Consider the following 19,699-nt stretch of genomic DNA (forward strand, 5'->3'; position numbering starts at 1 on the left):
GATCGCTGAAGATCGTTGGCTTCTGCCCAGACCATCAAGAAGCTATTGAAAGCAAATGTGAGCTGCGCTTCAGAATTGGCCAGTCTCATCAACCTGAACACTAATCCTTTGCTGCTGGGTAGCAGCAGCTCCTAAAATTTGTCTTTTGTTTGTTTTTTTGTTGCCTTTTGTCAAAAATGTGATGCTTTTCCACACAGGTGGTGAAAAACATACAGAATGAGAAAAGAGTGAGTGGTACTAGCCTTGCTTCTCTTCTGTGTGTCCAAAGAAAGGTGCTCATGGTTTGGATGGGGCAATGGAAAAATATTTTAAGATATGGAAGAATGATGTGTGCAGATTTTCTTGCATAAAGTTGATGAAAATATTTAGACTAGAAAGACAGAGGAGCAACTAGGACCTCCAAGTTCACCGATGATCAGGATTAGAAAGCAAAAACAATGAAATAGATGCACTATAACTATATATTAGGACCCTAGACATTTTTCAACCTTTATGCTTTAGAATCCACCCTGATTCCTTGTCTTTCCTTGATGTAACTTGTAATATTTTTGGCACAAAGGTGTTGATGCAAACATATTTTCAAATCAAGCAAAATACAAATATGTAAAAGCAAGATAATTCGGTTATTTTCCACACACAACAACTTCCAAATGAAAGATCTTACGGTATTTTTTCTCTAAACTTGATAATTTATTTCCATCTCTGGATGTATGTATTATCTTGTCATTTTTTTTTTGCAAACAACAGCCCAAATCACTTTGAATAATCTACAAGTAATTTGTCTCCTTGGGAGCGTTCTGAGAAAACTCTCACCTTATTTTGCATAATGACCTTATTGGATTTCTCATTTCATACATTTGTTGGTAGAATTTTCTTTTCCTTCAGTTTTTTGTCTTTAGACAGTAAATCTGAGTATATTAGACATTTCATTAGACATGTAATTTTTAAGTACTTCGCTGTCTACAGTTATCACATGTAACCTGCAGAAATGCAATTTTTCCAAGTTATTAACAAGTAAAATAATAAAGATGAATTTAATATCAAAATGGAAAAGACATTTTAGCTGCCTTGCAGTTATTTTCAACACCTAAAAAAGCACTTTGTGGATTCATCCCAAGATAATCCCTTGCTGCACAAGTTTAGAGCATCAGGTTTTTAAAGTTATTGCTGTACTCTTTTCATTAGTTTCTCTGTTTCTCTGTTCTGTTTTTTAGAACTATATATTTGCTCATTGAATCCTCATTGAGTCAGTATATTTGACCTTAATCAAGTTCCGTTTATACTTGTATATAAGTATATTTAAAATTTAAAGGCTCTCTTCTGCTGTTTGAGTGTGCCATTAAATGACACTGTACGGTAGATCTGTCCACAAACTCTCTTGCATTAACCTTGCCCCTTCTCTCTCAAAAAAAGTTGTCTTTCTCTCTCTCATTTTAAAATGAGAAACTTTGTCTCCAAAGCAGTAACAGGCTGGTTGTATTCAAATGCTAATTTTGTCTAGTTACACAGTCTGTGTAGACAATTATGGTAATGTTGTGCTTATTTGAGTTACTCACTGTGAGGTTCCTCGTTGTCTTAAAAAGAGTTTATTTCACTTGAGCTTTTCCATATGTTTGAACTTTACAGCTCTGAAGGACTCAATATGTTTAAAGATGCCTTTCTGCTAATGGTTTCTGCAGAAAGTAGAGCTTTATTCTAAAGTAAAAGAAAATTGAAACGTGGTTTCAGAATCTTCAGATTAGATGGAAACTGTCCGATTAGTCTGTAAACTCACTTGGGTTTAGGTCTGGACTTTGGTCAAACAGACGGGACAGGCATGAATGCTTTGCTAAACCATCGTAGTGCTGGTTGCTTGTTTAGGCGAAAGGTAAACCTCCGGTCCAGTCTCAAGTCGTTTGCTCCCCCTAACAAGTTCCTTTTAGGATTGCTTTGTTTTTAGCACCATTCATCTTCCTTTTCTTTCTGACCAGCTTCCTTTTCTCTGTTAAAGGAAATCATCCCCCACATCATGATGCTGCTCTTGCCATTTTGAGATGGTATGCTTGAGGTGATGTGCAGTGTAGCTTCCATCACACATTGTGTTTTGCATTCAGGTCAAAAAGTTCAAATTTTGTGTAATTTTATCAAATTATCTTTATATATTTTCTGCTCCCCTTTTACATCCACAAGGCACTTTAAGTTCCAGTGTCTACTTTCTCTTTTTTTCACAATTCATTTTACAATGACTAGTTTACTTTCTTCACCAGCCTTCTGCTTTTAGGTTTTCTTTTACAATCCTACAACACCATTTCTCAGAATGGTGGTTCAAATTCATGTCAGCTAAAAAATTACCATAGATCTCTCTTTCCAAAGACATGAAAGAGCAGGCCACCCAGGCTAGCTTTGGTTCTGTTATCTGTCAAATCCTATTGAGTCCTAAATCATTTCACTGAGAAAGTGTCACCTTTTTCTGCACCAGCTAGTCTGCTACCTTTGAATACATTGAATCAGTAAAACTTTAGAGCAACATTGTACTGATCAAGTGACTTAATGCCAACCATAAGGGATATGCAAAATTTATGACCATCAGGAGTTGCTCTAGGAATTGCATTTGCATGGTGTCAAAGCTGAGAAACTGTATTCTATATGCAAGGTCAGTTGTGCAGCAGATGATGATTGCATTAGTGATGTCCTCACTGCTCTCTTATAGCCAGCGTAGTCAAACTAATGCTATCCATCCATCCATCCATCCATCCATCCATCCATCCATCTTCTTCCGCTTATCCGAGGTCGGGTCGCGGGGGTAGCAGCTTCAGAAGGGAGGCCCAGACTTCCCTCTCCCCAGCCACTTCTTCTAGCTCCTCCGGGGGAATCCCGAGGCGTTCCCAGGCCAGCCGAGAGACATAGTCCCTCCAGCGTGTCCTGGGTCTTCCCCGGGGCCTCCTCCCGGTGGGACGTGCCCGGAACACCTCACCAGGGAGGCGTCCAGGAGGCATCCTGACCAGATGCCCAAGCCACCTCAACTGGCTCCTCTCGATGTGAAGGAGCAGCGGCTCTACTCTGAGTCCCTCCCGGATGACTGAGCTTCTCACCCTATCTCTAAGGGAGAGCCCAGCCACCCTACGGAGAAAACCCATTTCGGCCGCTTGTATCCGCGATCTCGTTCTTTCGGTCATGACCCAAAGCTCATGACCATAGATGAGGGTGGGAACGTAGATCGACCGGTAAATCGAGAGCTTCGCTTTTTGGCTCAGCTCTCTCTTCACCACGACGGACCGGTACAGCGCCCGCTTGACAGCAGACGCTGCGCCAATCCGCCTGTCGATCTCCCGCTCCCTTCTTCCCCCATTCGTGAACAAGATCCCGAGATACTTAAACTCCTCCACTTGGGGCAGGACACCCCCCCTGACCCGGAGAAGGCACTCTACCCTTTTCCGGCTCAAGACCATGGCCTCGGATTTGGAGGCACTGATCCCCATTAGTTTGGGATCAGTGCCTCCAAACTAATGCTAACAAATCCAATTTTTCTCTTCACACTTTCAGTATTTAGAATTACTTTATCATTTGAAGTCATTCTGGTAGAAGAACTGGGTTGGAGAAACAATGTAGAATATTTATGCTGTATGTGTAAATAATATCATTATGAGGAGAGAGACCTAGCTACGTTATTAACAGAAAATCTTCAGTAAGACACATATATGTGCGTAGAGTATATATGATCACATGCACATACTGTTGAGGATAAATAATTCTGTGTTTTTTTCCTATCTCTTTTAGCTAGTTGTGCACACCAAGGAGAAATGTTATCATTCTTCTTTGTGAACCAGATGTGATGTAAAAAAAACCAACTTATGTCTGAAGGTTCTTAAGAAGTTAATATCACCCATGAGAGTACACAATTCACTGTGTTTACGCACAACAGTGATCCTAACAGCAACTCTTAAAACACCAATAGGCAACAAGAGAACTCTGTTTGATAATGACAGACAAATACAAAAACAAATAATTGCTTAATAGAAAACCAGCTTTACCCTAGTCTAATAAAAAATACCAATGGGTCAAATTGTTTTACCCAATCATAGAGTTGCTAAGAAACAGAAAATAAAGGTTTGTCACAAAGGCGAGTCAAGGTTCACATTAAGATCTAAAATATTAACTATCTAATTGGCTGTAGTTGTCTTTCATGCCATTTTTCTGTCTGTGTAGGGTTGGCATTCCCCAAATAATTTGTTCCTTGATAGTTTACTGAATGATTAGAAAATGGAGTCTCCAAGAGTTATTTTGCCAGGCATACGTTTGTACAAAATGTACCATAATTTGTGAGGTTAATGTGGGCAGATATTCCAGTCTGTGTAGGCAAAGTTGATTTGCCCCGTCTGCTTCTGTGGCGTTTGTAATCTCTGCTCACCAGACATGCCATGTATTCACGTTTGTTTTCTGCTTTCATTTGGTCTTTTGAACCCAAAATGTATCAAGCTTTTGTTGGGTTATTTCTTTCTCATTTGCCAAGCCTTTGGTCATTTTAATGCTTGACTTTTGTCCCATTGTTAATAGTTTACTTAAATGTTACAGGAATATTGGATTGGTTTCCTGGCACAGATTAATGAAACTTATGTGAGAGGGCTTCAGGATTGTACCTAGATGAACTGCCTGTATTGAGCACTTTATGTACAATGTTTGGATTTAGATGGCTTGCCTCTAAAATCTACCTCAGCTTTAACGTCATGATTTAATCAGCACAGTGTGGCTGGAAAAAGACAGAGGCTTGGAATCTGCAGAAACCATTAGCAGAAAGGCATCTTCATCTCTTTCTTTTACCGGCTGCTTCATGGCTTCTCTGGGCCTTTAAAAAGGAGTTTTGGGCACCATCTTGATCCATAAAGATCAGTTTTTGAAATTAAGGCCAGATGATGAATAACTTAGTTTTTCATCAAATCTCGAGGGTAAAATTTGGTGGCTTGCTTTGTGTCAAAATTTTAAAAAAATAAAAAATTATTAATTAATGTGCAAAAATCTATTCTCAGAAAATATATGTAAACAAATATAATATTAACTAACTTGATCTTAACATCTGAGAACTAAAAAAAAAAGTTTGAATGTTGCAAAAGAAAGGCTATAATATAAAATTATTTTCAGTGACTTTTGCTGTGGAGAGTAATATTTGCTGGATTAAAAAAATAACATGGGGAAAAAAATTACCAAAGGTTTGGTGCTCCTTGTATTAAAGGCTGGGAATACACTGCAACACTAAATGATGCTGCTCAGATAATGACTAAATGATAAGATAATACAGAAAATTTCTATTTTTTCCACTATTCTTCGTTGTTCACAGTGTTGCAAAACAAATACATTATTTCTACAACCTGACCTAAATGAACTGATGTATTAAAAATGACAAATTTTGTGTTTTGAATTACAAAATATTTTAATCCTTTAAATTGAAACTGTCAGTGAGATGTTCTAATCTATAGTATGTTGCTTTTCCTAAAATCCATGTAGTTATACTTTAAGACTCTGTTCTGAAACTAAATGCCAAACATAGAGGGATGGATGAATGGGTACAGTTTACAATAAAGACTTGAAATAAAAATATCTATTTGGATATTCTTATTCAGGCATGGAAAATGCTCACATTCCAGAATTGTTCACACTTCTATATGGATTCTGTATTCTTGTCAATGAAAAAAAAATCTAAATAAAGCAAGCAAAGTTTAAATAAACTATTGACAGTTTTTGCACTAGATTCACTTAATGAAATTACATGAAAAGCATAGTGAGATGTCTGTACGTTTTCTTGAGAAGCAATGTATAGCTGTCTGTCCACCCTCAGCAAGCTTTAGTTTGGTTTAGGATTTGAGTAGGAGCTGTTCTTGTTGAATCCGATGAATAGGTGTTTGTGCAAAGCTGTGTGGGAAGGGCCAATATAGGTTGGCCTTTTTACCTCTGCAAGCAAATCAGCTGGTAATTGACACCATATGTCAAACAGACAGAGAACTCCATAATATGCACCTCTTATTTTAGCGCTCAGCCTAGTAGTCAAGTAGGAATGACACATTCAAGTTGGAAATATCAACAGAATAATTTTAAATGAGAAAACAAAAGCTAAAGGAAATTGCATCACAATTAAATGAAATAAGTGCAACTTACCATTAAACTTGTCATCTTACTGTAGTATTTACAGAAAGCTGAGAGAAAGGTTTTGCAGAAGTTCACTTTGCAGAATCAGAGCTTTCTTAGTTTATAAATTGCAGGATTTTATTTACCCAGATAAGTGAAACAATCACATTCCCTGGGATGTTATGTAGAGGGTACTCTGGGAAATGTGGGCTTTCAGGCTCTTTTCTCAGAGCATAAATGTCAAACTCATTTACACTATGCACTGAACTCTGTTGTCAGATTTTGTTCATTGCTATTATGAGCAGGGTTTTTTTTTTGGATCCAACAGCATGGTAAAATTGTGGATTAAACGTAAAAATATAAAGAGGTCTGTTGATGTCTAAATGTGGTTGAATTGTGGTTTGGGTTGATCAAATGGACTAGACGTTCAAAGTGTGTTTGAAAGTCATGCTTTGTTGCTGAAAGAAATTACAAGTTTTAACCAATTTTTCTGAACTGGCCAACCATAGATTTTGAAAAAAAAAAACAACAACAACCCCCCCCCCCCCCCCCCCCAGCATATTCATAGATACAAAGTGGTTGGAGTTTATGGATACTATACCTACTTTTTAAGATAGTGTTAAATATGTCAGATTGCAAGCCCACATCCTGTGCACCACCATATTTTCAATCAGATTCAGATCTGGGCTCTGCATGGGCCATTCCAACACTTCCTCTAGTAAAGTCATTCTTTTGTTAACATTGTTGTAGTTTTTGGTTGTAGTGATACTGAAAGAAGTTCTTCTCCAGTTTTCTTTCAGAAGCCTCAAGGTTTTATTTCAGCATTCACTGGTATTTGGAGGAAGTTATTTCAATCAGCTTCCAGAAAAGTAATTCTTATCTGCATACTTGACACCCTCTGTTCAAATTTCTATATCGTTTTGCAAATTCAGATCACTTTTTGTTGCATCATACAGTTAATGTACCGACTTCTCACAACAACTCCACTTGACCCTCTCATTTTACCACTTTCCCATTGTAATTGATTGTATGTCTGCTTTGCCAGCAAGCATTCCTGAATTCTCTAAAATAGAACGTGATTGGTCTGGCTTCTCTCTCGGCTAAGGCTGGGGAAATCTCAGGATGTTCATTATCACACCTCAGAGGCTGCTCCTTTTGTTCTTGAAGGCCAGATGAGATGAGAGGACGCTGACCTTTTCTATTCTTTCGTGTATTTTAGCACATTTGTCTTTTTTTTACCAATAAAGCTTTACAGGAGTGATAACAACTAACTCCCTCTCTGCTTGGTTTTCAACTGTAACATATGGAAGTGAGGTTATATACATTGCACCTAGTGTAAGACTGCCCCAGTACTTCAGAAATGTAGAACATCTTTCCTGACATACTTTTCTAAAGGAATTTCTAAAAATGCTCAGGAGAGTACTCACCCTCACATGTGGCTCTCTCTTCTTGTAGGCGGACAGATGGTCGCTTTCAGATTTAGAGTTCAACAGATTGCTGGAGGTGATCTGGAGGTGTGAATTATGTAATCTCTTCAAGCTAATCACTTTAATTTGTTTCTTAAGGTGTTTGTGTAAAAAAATAAGATATGCACTGCCTAACTGCTTTGCTTTTTTTTTTTAAAGGGCTAAACATTAAAAATGTCAAAAAAAACAGTAGGGGTGCAAGGTGCCCATGGTAATCAGGTTCACCAGTGTTCACTTTCCTTTTTAGTTGTAACTTTGAGAAATGTGGAATAACTACCTACGTGTGCAACATCTCTTTTCCTCTTTTTCTTTAATAAAAGATCAAGAACTTTAGACAGTGCACACATTGTTTGCCTGGGAGAAGTTTCTACTCCACTCTAACACATGCTTTGGAATCTGGGAATGGAAAGGAAACTCTTCATACTCCCACTTCCTCTGCTGTCATTTAACTCTGGAATGATAGTATTATGATGTTGTGTGGACATTTAAAATTGGTTCTCAGCCCAATTTCTATGTGGCACTCATTCTATTCACCTCTAGAGGACTGAACTGAATACTCTCAAAAAGAGTTTCTTCCTATGATATTCACTGAACATGGACTTTGTTAAGTGAAACTATCAGTTCTTGAGAAATTCTATAGGTTTCATTCTTAGTGCGTCGTACACTTTTGTCCCTTTGCATTTTTTTAATCCAAACCGATACTAACAGTATCACCACTTGGCAATGTAATGACACAATTACTGCTTCTCCCATTTAAATGTTTCACATCATTAGACAAATGTTAAGATAAGACAAAAATAACCTGAGTAAATGCTAAACATAGTTTTTATATTTTATTTATTAAGCGAACAAAATCTATCCAAATCACCCTCCCCAGGCTGAGATTCGAACCCAGGATTTGTTTGCTGCCAAGCAGCATTGCTAACAACTGCTCCACTGTGCAGCCTTTTTTCCCTACTGAGTAACAAAGCCAGTAAGTCGTCTGGCCTTTTAATATCTATGTTCTAACACAAAGAGGGATGATGGACCCTTTAACTCTAGGCCTCAGATTTCTCAAGGCTTCAATCAGTATGAAAAAAAAGGGGAGGGAAAAAAAGAACGTGTCACTGACTCAACAAACTAATGAAGACTTGCCTTCAGCTTCTAACAACCTGTAATCAACGAGCAGCCCAGTTGCTTACCTTGCTTTTTTTCAAATTGGCGTGTATGCAGTTCAGTGAAGTCTCAGAGAATTACGAACAGAAAGGCTTAAGAATATTCATTGTTGCATTTTGTTTCAGGAAACAGATTTTTAGATCATATATTTGTTTTATACTTTCAGACTTTATAGATCTTATTCAGTCTTGAGTTTGAAGGATTTTTCTCTCACCTGTCTAGGCTCTGGCCTATTCACATAAAAGTGTTATTATCCTGTCTTTTAAATAACAATCAAGGGAATTATTGGAGGATCATGTACTTTGGATAATTGCACTGTTGTGCTGCTGATCGTAGGGTTATGAAGTGAAAATTTTGATTAGCATTTATGCCAAGAGTGTCCTTGTATCTATGTTTATTTTAAAACACCGAAGTATTATGAACAGTGGTTTGTTCTGCTGGTTACCCTGTCTGTTTTCTGTCTGTTTTACTAGACAGCTTATATTTTCAGCTAGATGTTTGCTTTGTTGGCAAAGCACATCAGTGAAACTGTGACTGCAATCTATTTACTCTTTTTACTACAAATTTCATCCTGCTTCCAAATGTTTGACCTAGACACAAATTCTGAGTTTTTCATGTTTTGTTTTTTCTAGTCATGGCTTCCCGTTGGTCTATAATGTTCATTTGAGAGTCTTGTTCACTTTTATTCCAAAATAGACAAAATAGATGTGGCTACTTGACACAGTGTGGAAAAAAATTTATTGAAACCTGCAAAGCTAATGAAAGGAAAATGGCCTTGTTTGATATTCTTGTTAAAATACTTTTAACAAGAAAACATGATTGGTATTAAAGGATGAAAGTGTCTATATTATCATAAAACTAGCAAAAGACGAGTTGTTTACTTAAATAAAACCAGTGTAGGTCACCCTCTTGTTTTATCTCAAGTAGGTATTTCCAAAACATTTTGTAAGTCAAGTATGTTTTGCTCGACACAGGTCCTTCACAGGAGCTCTTAGCTTTAATTTCACTAGATTGTGCTCACAATAAACTCTTAGAAAGAGACTTTCAAGATGGTGACCTCTAGAAGCCAGCCTAAATGCCTAAAAAGTTTCAAACAAATTGTACACCTTGAGGCTGTGACAGAAGTATGTACAACCACTTATATGTAACACTTGTATATAAACAGTGCTTCACTGTCTGTTTTTTTTATTATTTTATTTTTTTTTAGATCAAACCTGAGAAGACAGAAAAGGAGTGTAAGCAGCAGCTGCTCATGAGCCTGCAGTTTCTGGAGCGTTACATTTACCTCATCCTCTTTAATACATACCTGCATCTGGAGAAGAAGAACTCCTGGCATCGCTCCTTCTCCGTCTGGATGGAACAGGTAAATCAGCCTCTTACAGTGAACTTTCATTTGTGTGAATAAAAAGACATACATTATCCTCGTGTATAATAGGAGAGCACAATGGCTGCCTTTTATTTTATCCAAGATTTTTGCTAAAATATTGCAGTAGTCACCATCAACATCAGTAGATGTTTTATGCTTGGAATGAAGAGAGAATGATTTTACAAGCAGCCAAAATTACGTTCAACACAATTAAAATCTTCCTTGGGGTCAAAGTTTTTCTTACCCCTTCAGGGGGTCTTTTGTGGGCTCTAGTGTCCCTTATATGAAAGTAGGCTGACAAGAATGGGGGAAAGAGAGAGGGGAAGACATGCAGCAAATGTCGTCGGGTCCTGGAATCGAACCCGTGACGGCTGCGTCGAGGATTCAAGGCCTCCAAACGTGGGTCGCGCTATCCCCTACGCCACCACAGCACGCCTGTTTTTCTTTTTCTGAAACACTTTTGTTATTATTCCTGGTGAGAATGGCTGTAGAAACATGCCCCTGAAGCCCTGGAATTTTAAAAAATCGCCCAGCAGAAGTCTTCCTATGTTTTTTCTTTTTCCTTTTCTTTTTAAAAGATGGATTAAAAAACAGGAATCCAAAATAGAATGGAATGACTGCTGTGAAAACAACTTCCACAGAAATAGTCACAGTCATTCATGGCATTTTCTTCCTGTTATGAATAGCAAATATATGTGGTGCATCAGGGTGGCTGTAATTGCCCAGTTATGCCATGAAAAGAATGCAGGGTTTTGTGCAGCGAAGAGGAATATTCTGCTGGGGAAGCCAGTTACTATAATAATTTAAAAAATCATCCTCAGAACATGAATCAGAAAGCCTTTCATTTTTGCAGCTGTTTCTACTTTCATGTGAATAAAGACACGAGTAATATACTACTCTTAGTTGTGTGTGAGTATCTGCACAGCTGCTTTAACAAGAGGTTAAAACAACAAACATTCATTATTCGCAGCTGTTGACTGGGAATAAAACATTGTAATAGTGCAGTATAAAATAATTTCCTCACACAGTTGTTAAACGTTTTCTGTCAATGGGCCTTTGATTTTGTTAGCGCGATATCTGTCCAATGAACCTACTATCAGTCTGCAGGACATCTTTACAAAACCTGTGATCAGGAGGTGAAAGACCATCTGAAACGAGTTTGCAATTTTAGTAGTCTGACATCAGTTTCAGAATAACTATTTTGTAAGGAAGAAGCATTTTTAGAACAAGATAAAGACTTTGATCACCTCAGACTGAAACCCAAGGAAGCTATTTAAAAACCTCTTATGACTTGAATAGTGGTCTGAGCTTGCTGTTCAGAAGAGCTGTTGCATTATTTAAGTCTAATTCTTATGATGGCCGGACACTGCAGCATAATTATCATGACAGATGTACAATCTGTCTCTTTTTTAATAATGGGGAAAATATTAACTTGCAGAACTTACTGTGGTGACTTCTGACTTCACCTGTTTTCGACCCTGTACTCTGAGCTACTTAAACATTCATTGTGCATGTATTAACAGGAAAGGATGCAGAGATTACACTTAAGTCATCTTTCCTTTTGAGTTGTTTCATGCTGATCTAAATGACAAAATTAAACACCATTAAGTATTTATTGCAATAATGTTTTGTTTCGTTTTATAAGTACGTAGATTAACCCTGAATTTTAACTTCAATGCAAATCAAGAAAACCTTTCCTATTTCAGCTTGTCTCCAAAGTAACTCGTTTCTACTTTTACTGCCTGCACTTTATACTTGTGTTGGCTGTAAAAAGGATTTTCCAGGCATTAATGTGCTTAATCTGATTTAAAGTTCACCTGAGCCAAACAAGTTTGACGAATTTAATGCAACAGCTCTTCTGAACAGCAAGCTCAGACCACTATTCAAGTCATAAAAGGTTTTTAAATAGCTTCCTTGGGTTTCAGTCTGAGGTGATCAAAGTCTTTAGCTTCAATCTTTTCTATTGAAGCTACAATTGCAAAAGAGCTCATTTGAATGTGCAAAATACCACATAACTGACAGTTTTGATTTGATGAAATGTCGTGAGTAAAACTTTCCCTCTGAAACTCTGCTGCATCAGAGAGGAACAACCCTTGGTAATTTGCTAACTTTAAGCTCCACTTTACTCTAAATATAACATGATGCAGTTCCCATGGTTCTGTTCGTCAGTTTCTGATTGGTTGAGCAACTTCGTCTGGACAGAAGTGTAAGTGTGGATAGTGGAGCAGTCCTATGTCCAAATAAAAAAGAAACAAGTATAGCAGCCAAATTTGACCAAGTCAGAAGATTGGTGAGATAGATTATTTTAATAAATAGTATTTAAAAAAATGTAAGAATTGTCAAAGGGGCACTGTTTTCCAGGCACATAGTGCCATTGTATGGCACAATCAAGCAATTATGATAACTTTAGTTCTTTGCTGAAACTGTATGATACAAAATAGATTTTTGATTGTACTTACACTCTCACTGAATAAGGCATCTATCTACATGTAAAGCACAGTTATTAAATGAAATCTCATTTTTAAACTGTAAATATTTGTTTATGTCTGCAGACATTTGGACTGACAAGCAGCTTTGATTTGACTGTCATTAGTATAACGAACACTATCCTGACAAACAACATCTGTATTCTGATGCCTTTAGTGGCCCAGTTGCAGCACTCTGGCAGCCACCCAATTATTCTGACCCAGCCAACCCTGCGGCGCAATCACTAGCCTATCATCAGTGACCGTGGCTGGATCTGTAATGACAAATGGCCAACGCTGAGGGCAGCGGTCGCGGGTCGTCTCCACCGCTGGTCATGTTTTTTGAAGCCGTGGTTACACAACCTCTCAGGTCTGAACTGGCACAGTCTGTCCTTCGCTCTACATTGGCTGTGCTGTAGATGTGGGATCTAATTTGATTTTTGTGCCCACTAAAAGCAGGAGTGCAGGGTTTCCAATCATGGCAGGTGATACTAGGTTAGTGGTGTACTTGGGTATTTTTGTTTTGCTCAGAACATGTCAGAGAGAGAGGTAGGAATCTAATAGCGGAAACACAAACATTACATTCAGTCACATTAGATATAAAAATGCACTGAAACCATTGAATGTAGCTTTTTTAAATTTTATTTTTGTGTTTTTAACAGCAACAGCAACAAGATGTACATCAGTCTTGAAAGATTGAACGTACATATGCATATCCCCCTAATATGTTGGGGATAAATAGTTTGATATTTACCCTTGCTTTTTGAAATGACATGGAATAGCTAAAAGTGCCCGTACATCATCAGACCTTAAAGTAGAATCAGAGGAAACATTTCTTGAAAGTTATAGATATTACCTATTTGCTAATCCAGAATGTTGGCTTTAGCACAATAGAGGGACCTGTGTACAGTGCATACCTTAGATGCCTGCATGAGGGTGCCCTATCAGTCACTCCAGCTGTTTTGATGTGTGCCACAGAGGCTTCACTGTCCCTTTGCGCAGACCTGGTATGTGCCGCCTTTGAGATCGCCGAGTGTGGGAAAGACTGGTGCCTCCCTGCCTCCCCTCCCATCAATCCACCACCACAGCTCTGGCGTCATGAGTATTGGCGTTAGTGATTGTTGCATTGCAGCACGAAAGACCTCAATCCAACTGCTTTGCTTACCGTCAATGCAACAAGATCATTACTACAAGCCGATGATTTCAAAACCATTTTACAAATATAAATCAATAGAGGGTGAGATAATTTACCACCACAGATCAGATAGTTTCTATTTTTTGTTATGTTACACTGAGCAGGCACAATATGCTTCATTTTTAAGGCTACATGCACGCAAGCCTTGGTTTTTTATAAACCAAAATATCACCAAGAGCTTCCATGTGAACTTTCAAAATGTCCGTTGTATTTACAGGTTAAAAATAAACAGAACTCAGGCAAAATAAAAACAATCAAAAAACAACATCCCAAATCATTTCTGTAAAAAGTAACTCAGTGGGATGCAGCCATAGTTTCTGGGTATCATCATCTACATTTGGCTCCTTCAATTTTACCATTAACTTTCTCCAAACACCCCAAAGCCTGATGCTTACAATACCATATATTACTTTGTAAGGTTGATGTCCAGTGTTTGGTTTCTGCCACACCCAACTTTTTGCATGTTTCATTTTTCTCTCATTTGAGCAGAGCACTGTCTATGTCCTTAACCATTAGTGAATTCCATTGAAGTACAATGATGCCAGCAGGATGCAAAGTGTCAAAATATGGATAGGCTGAATCCTTTTGGAAGACACTATTGGATTACTAAGTCATTGCTTTTTATTGTGTTTTGGAAGTCATTGTTTTATTCTGCCCTTATTTGCTCTCTTGGCATCACAATTATTTTTGCAATAAAATCTCAGGTTAAACTGACAAGAGTAGTTATTTTCCAAGAGGGAGTAAACCTTTCCTGCCTGATTATCTGGCACCAAGGATGTACAAAACATATTTTTCCAAACTGGGTATTCTTCTTGACAATCCTTCAGAGGATGTCAACACACTCTGCACTGATTCTCAAGAGATTGAATGTAATCACAGCTCACTGGAGCCCCTCCAACATCCTCCTTTTTTCTGGCATCTTCCTCACAAATTACCCTCCCCGTCTTCTGATTTTTCACACATCCATTATTTAGACAGCCTGAATGTGGTGGGGATGAGTCAGGTTGCCCTGGTGAACAGCTAAACCGTGGCGTCTCAAAGGAATCACATCAACTGACTAATAGTTCAGCTGCACCAAGTCATCAAAAAGCTTGTTAAACAGACACGTCAGCTTTCCAGGAGAACATCACATGGAAGCATAGATGTCACGACAAGGAATGCTGCTGAATGGATGACTTATAAACAGTTGCTTTAAAGATAAAAAAAAAAAGAACATTGTGTGAAACCCTTTATTTATACTTTTCTTTCAAGAGAGCAACAAAAGGATTGCAGCTAACTCAACCTCCTTTGCAACAAAATATAAAGACAAGGCACAGTACTGTATTTTGCCTGCCTGTCCAAAATTCGACAGGCAGGCAGAGTTTCAGCCACTTTACCTCCAGAATGTCTTCATTCAATTCTGACTCCATACTGAAACAATAAAATATGCAAAGTAAAACTTGTAAGAATATCTTACTTGCCCCTGCCTGTTGTTTTCCTATTTTGGTTATTGAATGTTGAATCTTCTGCTGCAGGGTAAACTTGGCAAGCTGAATCTCTTCTAATGAACCGTTCAACCTTTAAAGATGCTTCCAGGGAAGTCTGGAACTGTTGGGTCTTGGACAGATTTGGGATTGTTGGGCTTTATGTTGCCAGATGTTTCTGGTTGGTGCTTCCCATTAATCGCAATGTGTTTGACATCCACAGCAAACCATGACTCAGGGTGACTAGTGGACTAACATGAACAGTGAACTCTCTACAGTGCACTCTCCTCATTGCAATGATAAAAACTCACATCTTACAGTAAATTTAATCTACATTTATCAGGTTAAATAACAAAATTGTAAGAAGTATCCTCATCTGCATTTCTGAACATAATTTCCAGTCTTGCTACAATATGTTAATTAGAACGCAGTCTGGACTATGAACAAACTGCTTAAAGTCCCGGCATAATGCTGCCACCACCGTGTCTCACCATTGGGTTGGCGTTCTCAGGGTAATTCTCAGTGTTATTTTTTCTACTGGCATTCCTGTAAATTCTTTGCAGGTATGCCAGAAAGCTAAAACTTCTAATTTATGCAGAGCATCGTCTTCTGTGTGTTTTCTGTGCCACTCAGATGGCTTGTAGCAAACTGCAAACAGAATTTTATACGGCTTCAGTTTTGCTAGACATGGAAGATTTTGTCGTACTACCTCTTTGTAACTGTTGATCAATTGCTAGGCTAAAAACTGCCGCCTTTGTGTCTTTGTCTCTCATTGAACACCTCAGGAGCAACAACAGAAATGCAGACAGATTTCTGACCTCTTTTCTCCTGCTGCTTATGGGTCTCATACACAGAATCAGAATTTTTTTCTTGCCTCATCCTGTCGCTTCTGACAACAGTCGCCTATTGTTTCAGTGTAGCAGCTACACTTGTAAGACACCAGCGGATAAAACGCTTTCGTTCTGCAATAGTATTTTCGTTTCATTTTTAAAAGAGGGAAAAAAGGGAAATATTTCCTGACTTCCTTCCTCTCCCCTTTTTTGTCATTAATTTTTGTTTTGTTTTTTTGTGGTAGGTGGCTGCCAGAGCTGGAGTTTATGACATCCTCAACCAGCTGGGTTTCTCAGAGTTCGAAGACCCAAGGGAGACGCCGCTGGCCAGGCTGCGCTACCGCTGGCAGCAGCAGAACATTCAGTCACTTCCTATCCGAGGGGAATTCATCTGAAGGATGATTCCTCTGAATTCACCGCCTTCACAATGAGAGACACTTACAGTAACCTTGTTATGCCTTTACAATTAACCCCTGTGTCTTGAACGACATCAGGTCTTATTTCGGTTGTTTTATTGTTGATCATCCTAACAGCTCCCGTTAGCCTTTACTTTTATTTTATGATCTTCTCCTTTAGGTGCCTTCTTTAAATCAATAGTTAACCAATATTACTTTTTTTTTTCTTATCGCAGATTGTTTTAGTCCTTTTTTGCATCTCCTTTGGGGGGGAAAAAAAACATGTTTTGAAGGAGAGAAACAAATTCCACTGTGTGAGCTAACAATTATGGCTGCATGTCACAACTGTTTGCTGTTGTGTGCCCTGATTTTTTTTTTTTCAAGCGTTGTCCTTTTCAAGGTTTTTTTTGTTTTAATTCATGGTGTACATATGATGGCAGTTATTTAAGTTTTAGTGCGTCCATGAGCTTATCTAAGAGTAGATGTTTTTTAACAGTTTCACATTATTATTTTTTCACCTTTATGATAATTGCCACACTGTGTCCCTTCGTTGTCCCCGTTTTTTTCGCCATTAGATTATAAGTGCCCTGATGCAGGTAGTGACATGTCAATAATTTCTATGTTAGATTGACTTTGAAGGTGTTTATGTCTTTCAAACGTTAGAGAGATGTTGTTGAAGTTTTTACAGCAGTCTTTCAATTAAATTTTCTTGAGACATTCCCTTAGGCCTTCTTTTTTATAGCTCTGTAAATATAACAGCTTTGCATGGTTCACAGCAGAATAAGTAAGTTTTTCATGTAATTTGGTTCCTTAAACCAATTGGACTCTCGTCTTTTCAAGGACCCTGTTTTAAATGCCTTCAGTTTTCAGAAGCCTTGAGTTGTTCGGCCTCAGCTTCGTGGATTGTGCCTGCAACATGCGACTGTTAGCTTTTGGAAATAGACCTAAATATTTGAATATGAGTACTTAGATGCCTTTGAAAACCAAATAATTCATAATATGTGTCATTCACGCGACTGGAGACAAATCAACACCATGTTTGGAGCTGCGTTTGTGGTATCAAGCTGCTTGTTTAAAGTAGAAATGACTCGGCTTAAAAGTGAGCAGGAGATGTGCAGATCCTCTTTTCATCAGGTTGCCTCATCTTCATATCATCACTCTGTCTGCAGGACTATACCTCAAATTATTATATTTATGGCTGGAAATAACCTGCTCTGGAAATATTTGGGGTAGTTCTTTTTAGTAACAAGGTTAGAAAACGTAAGTCATGTTTCTCTTTGTCAGGCCAACAATTGCACCAATGTTTCACTGAAGACTAGAGATGCATTGATCTGAATGGATCTGACATTCAGATGCCAAATATAATCTAGGAAGTGACAGATCAGAATTCAGAGTAGTTTTCTAGTCTTCCTGCCAAGGGCACTCTTGGATTGTTTAAATAAACTTGGGGTGATGTCATGAGGCTATTAGATAAATCATCCATCTGTCCATCCAGGAGGAAAACTCAGACATCCCCCCCTTCTGTGACGGTAGTCTGGGGAATCCCAGTTTGTTTGTAGGCCAGAAGGGACATATTAACTCCTTCAGGAGGTTCAGGATCTGCCCTGGAGTCCAAATGTGATTTCTTTCATAGTAGAGAAGTAGCCTTATCTCCAAGGCTGGATGTGATCAAAAAGCTCATTTTAGTCACTTGTATACTGAATCTCTTTGTTTTGGTTGTGATCCAAGTTCCATGACACATATGTCAGGGTTGAAACAGACTAAGCAGAGAACCAATAGCTTCACATTTTGACCCTAAGGGGTGTACATACAAATGTTACATTACTGAAAGAGACTGAAAATACAGAAAAAATTGAGGCAAGACTGTTGCCTGTCCTGGAAGAAACAAGCCCCTTTCTTGCATTTTTAAACTATTGCTTGGACTTTAAAGAGCTTATTCCTATCCCGCCCGGCTCATACTTTGTTACAAACTTCTCCAAGTGCATACTTGAGATCATAGCCTGAAGATGCCAAGAAACCCACATGATCTGCAAAACCTAAACGTGTCATCTGAGGTTCCTAAACCAGACTCTCTGCCCTTCATGACTATGTTTTAAGGTCTTGTCCATAGACACCAGGTGGAATCAGCAGAATCCAACCAGCAATGAGAATAAATTCAACTTTATATTGAGAATGCAAACCCACCACTTGATTTAACTGTGTGAGGACTGGATAATCCTTAAAATCAACCCAACTGCTAACTTCTGCTCTCATCAAAATGATTTGATATGATCATATCCTTTCTCTATACATTTGTTACAGTTGCTATAAAAAATGTTTTACTTTTTTAAAACAAAGACAATGTTTACATATTTTAGCATTATACAAGATTTTATTATGCTAACAATTGCCTCCTTTAGACCAAGAGCTGTCATTACAATAACAGCTGCCTCGATGCAGATCCTAACCTCGACAGATTTCCAAATTTGCCAAATACTTGAAACTCAAAAGGACAAAACAAAGCAAATTTCCTGGACTCCATTCAGTGTTCATGTTATCTGCTTTTCGTTTTGCGCTCTCATGCTTTCTCACAGCTTGAATGAACCGCAGATGGTTCAAGAGGTCTTGAGTTAAGTTTGAGTTGTCTTCCTTCAGTAGCAGTGGCAGTAGCAGTCCAAATCAGAAAATTTTGGTCATCAGCTGATTTCTCTGTGCATCTTGTTAGCTACTGTTCAAACGTATATCTCCAGTGTCTTAGCACTTTTTAAAAAAATATAATTTGGTATTTTGATTTTCTTCAAAGTTGTAACTTAGCATGCTTTAACCAAGAGTCCTACCTTGAAACCAGAAAAATAAGCAAATAAAATCATTAAATATCCATCATAAAGAAGCTTTATGTTTCTCCGTTGATGTTTCAAATAAGCAGCATCACTTTGTGAGGATTAGATGGAAATTCATGTGACTTAATTAGTTGCAGAAGGTTAAACATTTTTGTGTAACTTTGCAACACAAGCATGTTTAAGTGTAAGCTTTGATAACATCCTAATGACTTTTGTCTATCACATTTATAGTATTTAATGTTTTATTGTAGAGATTATGTTTCCCCTATTTTTTATTGTATGTTCATTTTTTATTTGGAAACTAAAATAAAAATGCAACTTAAACTGCAAGCCTGATTTTTGGTACATTATTAGGATGGTATTTTATCAGGGTGGAATATAAAATGCTGATCTGCGTTAAAGATTCGGTGTGCTGCAGTTTTAAGTGTCCAGATACCATTTAACCCAAA

General features: G+C 38.0%; 1 protein-coding gene across 8 annotated transcripts in view; it reads left to right on the forward strand.

The window, feature by feature from the left end:
* The window catches only part of pald1a (phosphatase domain containing paladin 1a), a 48,322-nt gene extending 29,147 nt beyond the window's left edge, over window positions 1-19,175 (forward strand). For 5 of the 8 annotated variants that reach the window (XM_028029677.1, XM_028029676.1, XM_028029678.1 and 2 more), the window contains exons 19-20: window positions 9,925-10,080; window positions 16,282-16,431. In XM_028029677.1, coding sequence (XP_027885478.1) covers window positions 9,925-10,080; window positions 16,282-16,431 — 306 coding nt within the window. Of the gene's footprint in view, window positions 1-7,551; window positions 7,735-9,924; window positions 10,081-16,281 lie in introns of those variants that run through there. The other 3 variants (XM_028029681.1, XM_028029674.1, XM_028029680.1) reach the window with 2 other exon arrangements.
* Window positions 19,176-19,699: the final 524 nt, after the last annotated feature.

This window comes from Xiphophorus couchianus, chromosome 10, assembly GCF_001444195.1.
Source record: "Xiphophorus couchianus chromosome 10, X_couchianus-1.0, whole genome shotgun sequence".
NCBI lineage: Eukaryota > Metazoa > Chordata > Actinopteri > Cyprinodontiformes > Poeciliidae > Xiphophorus > Xiphophorus couchianus.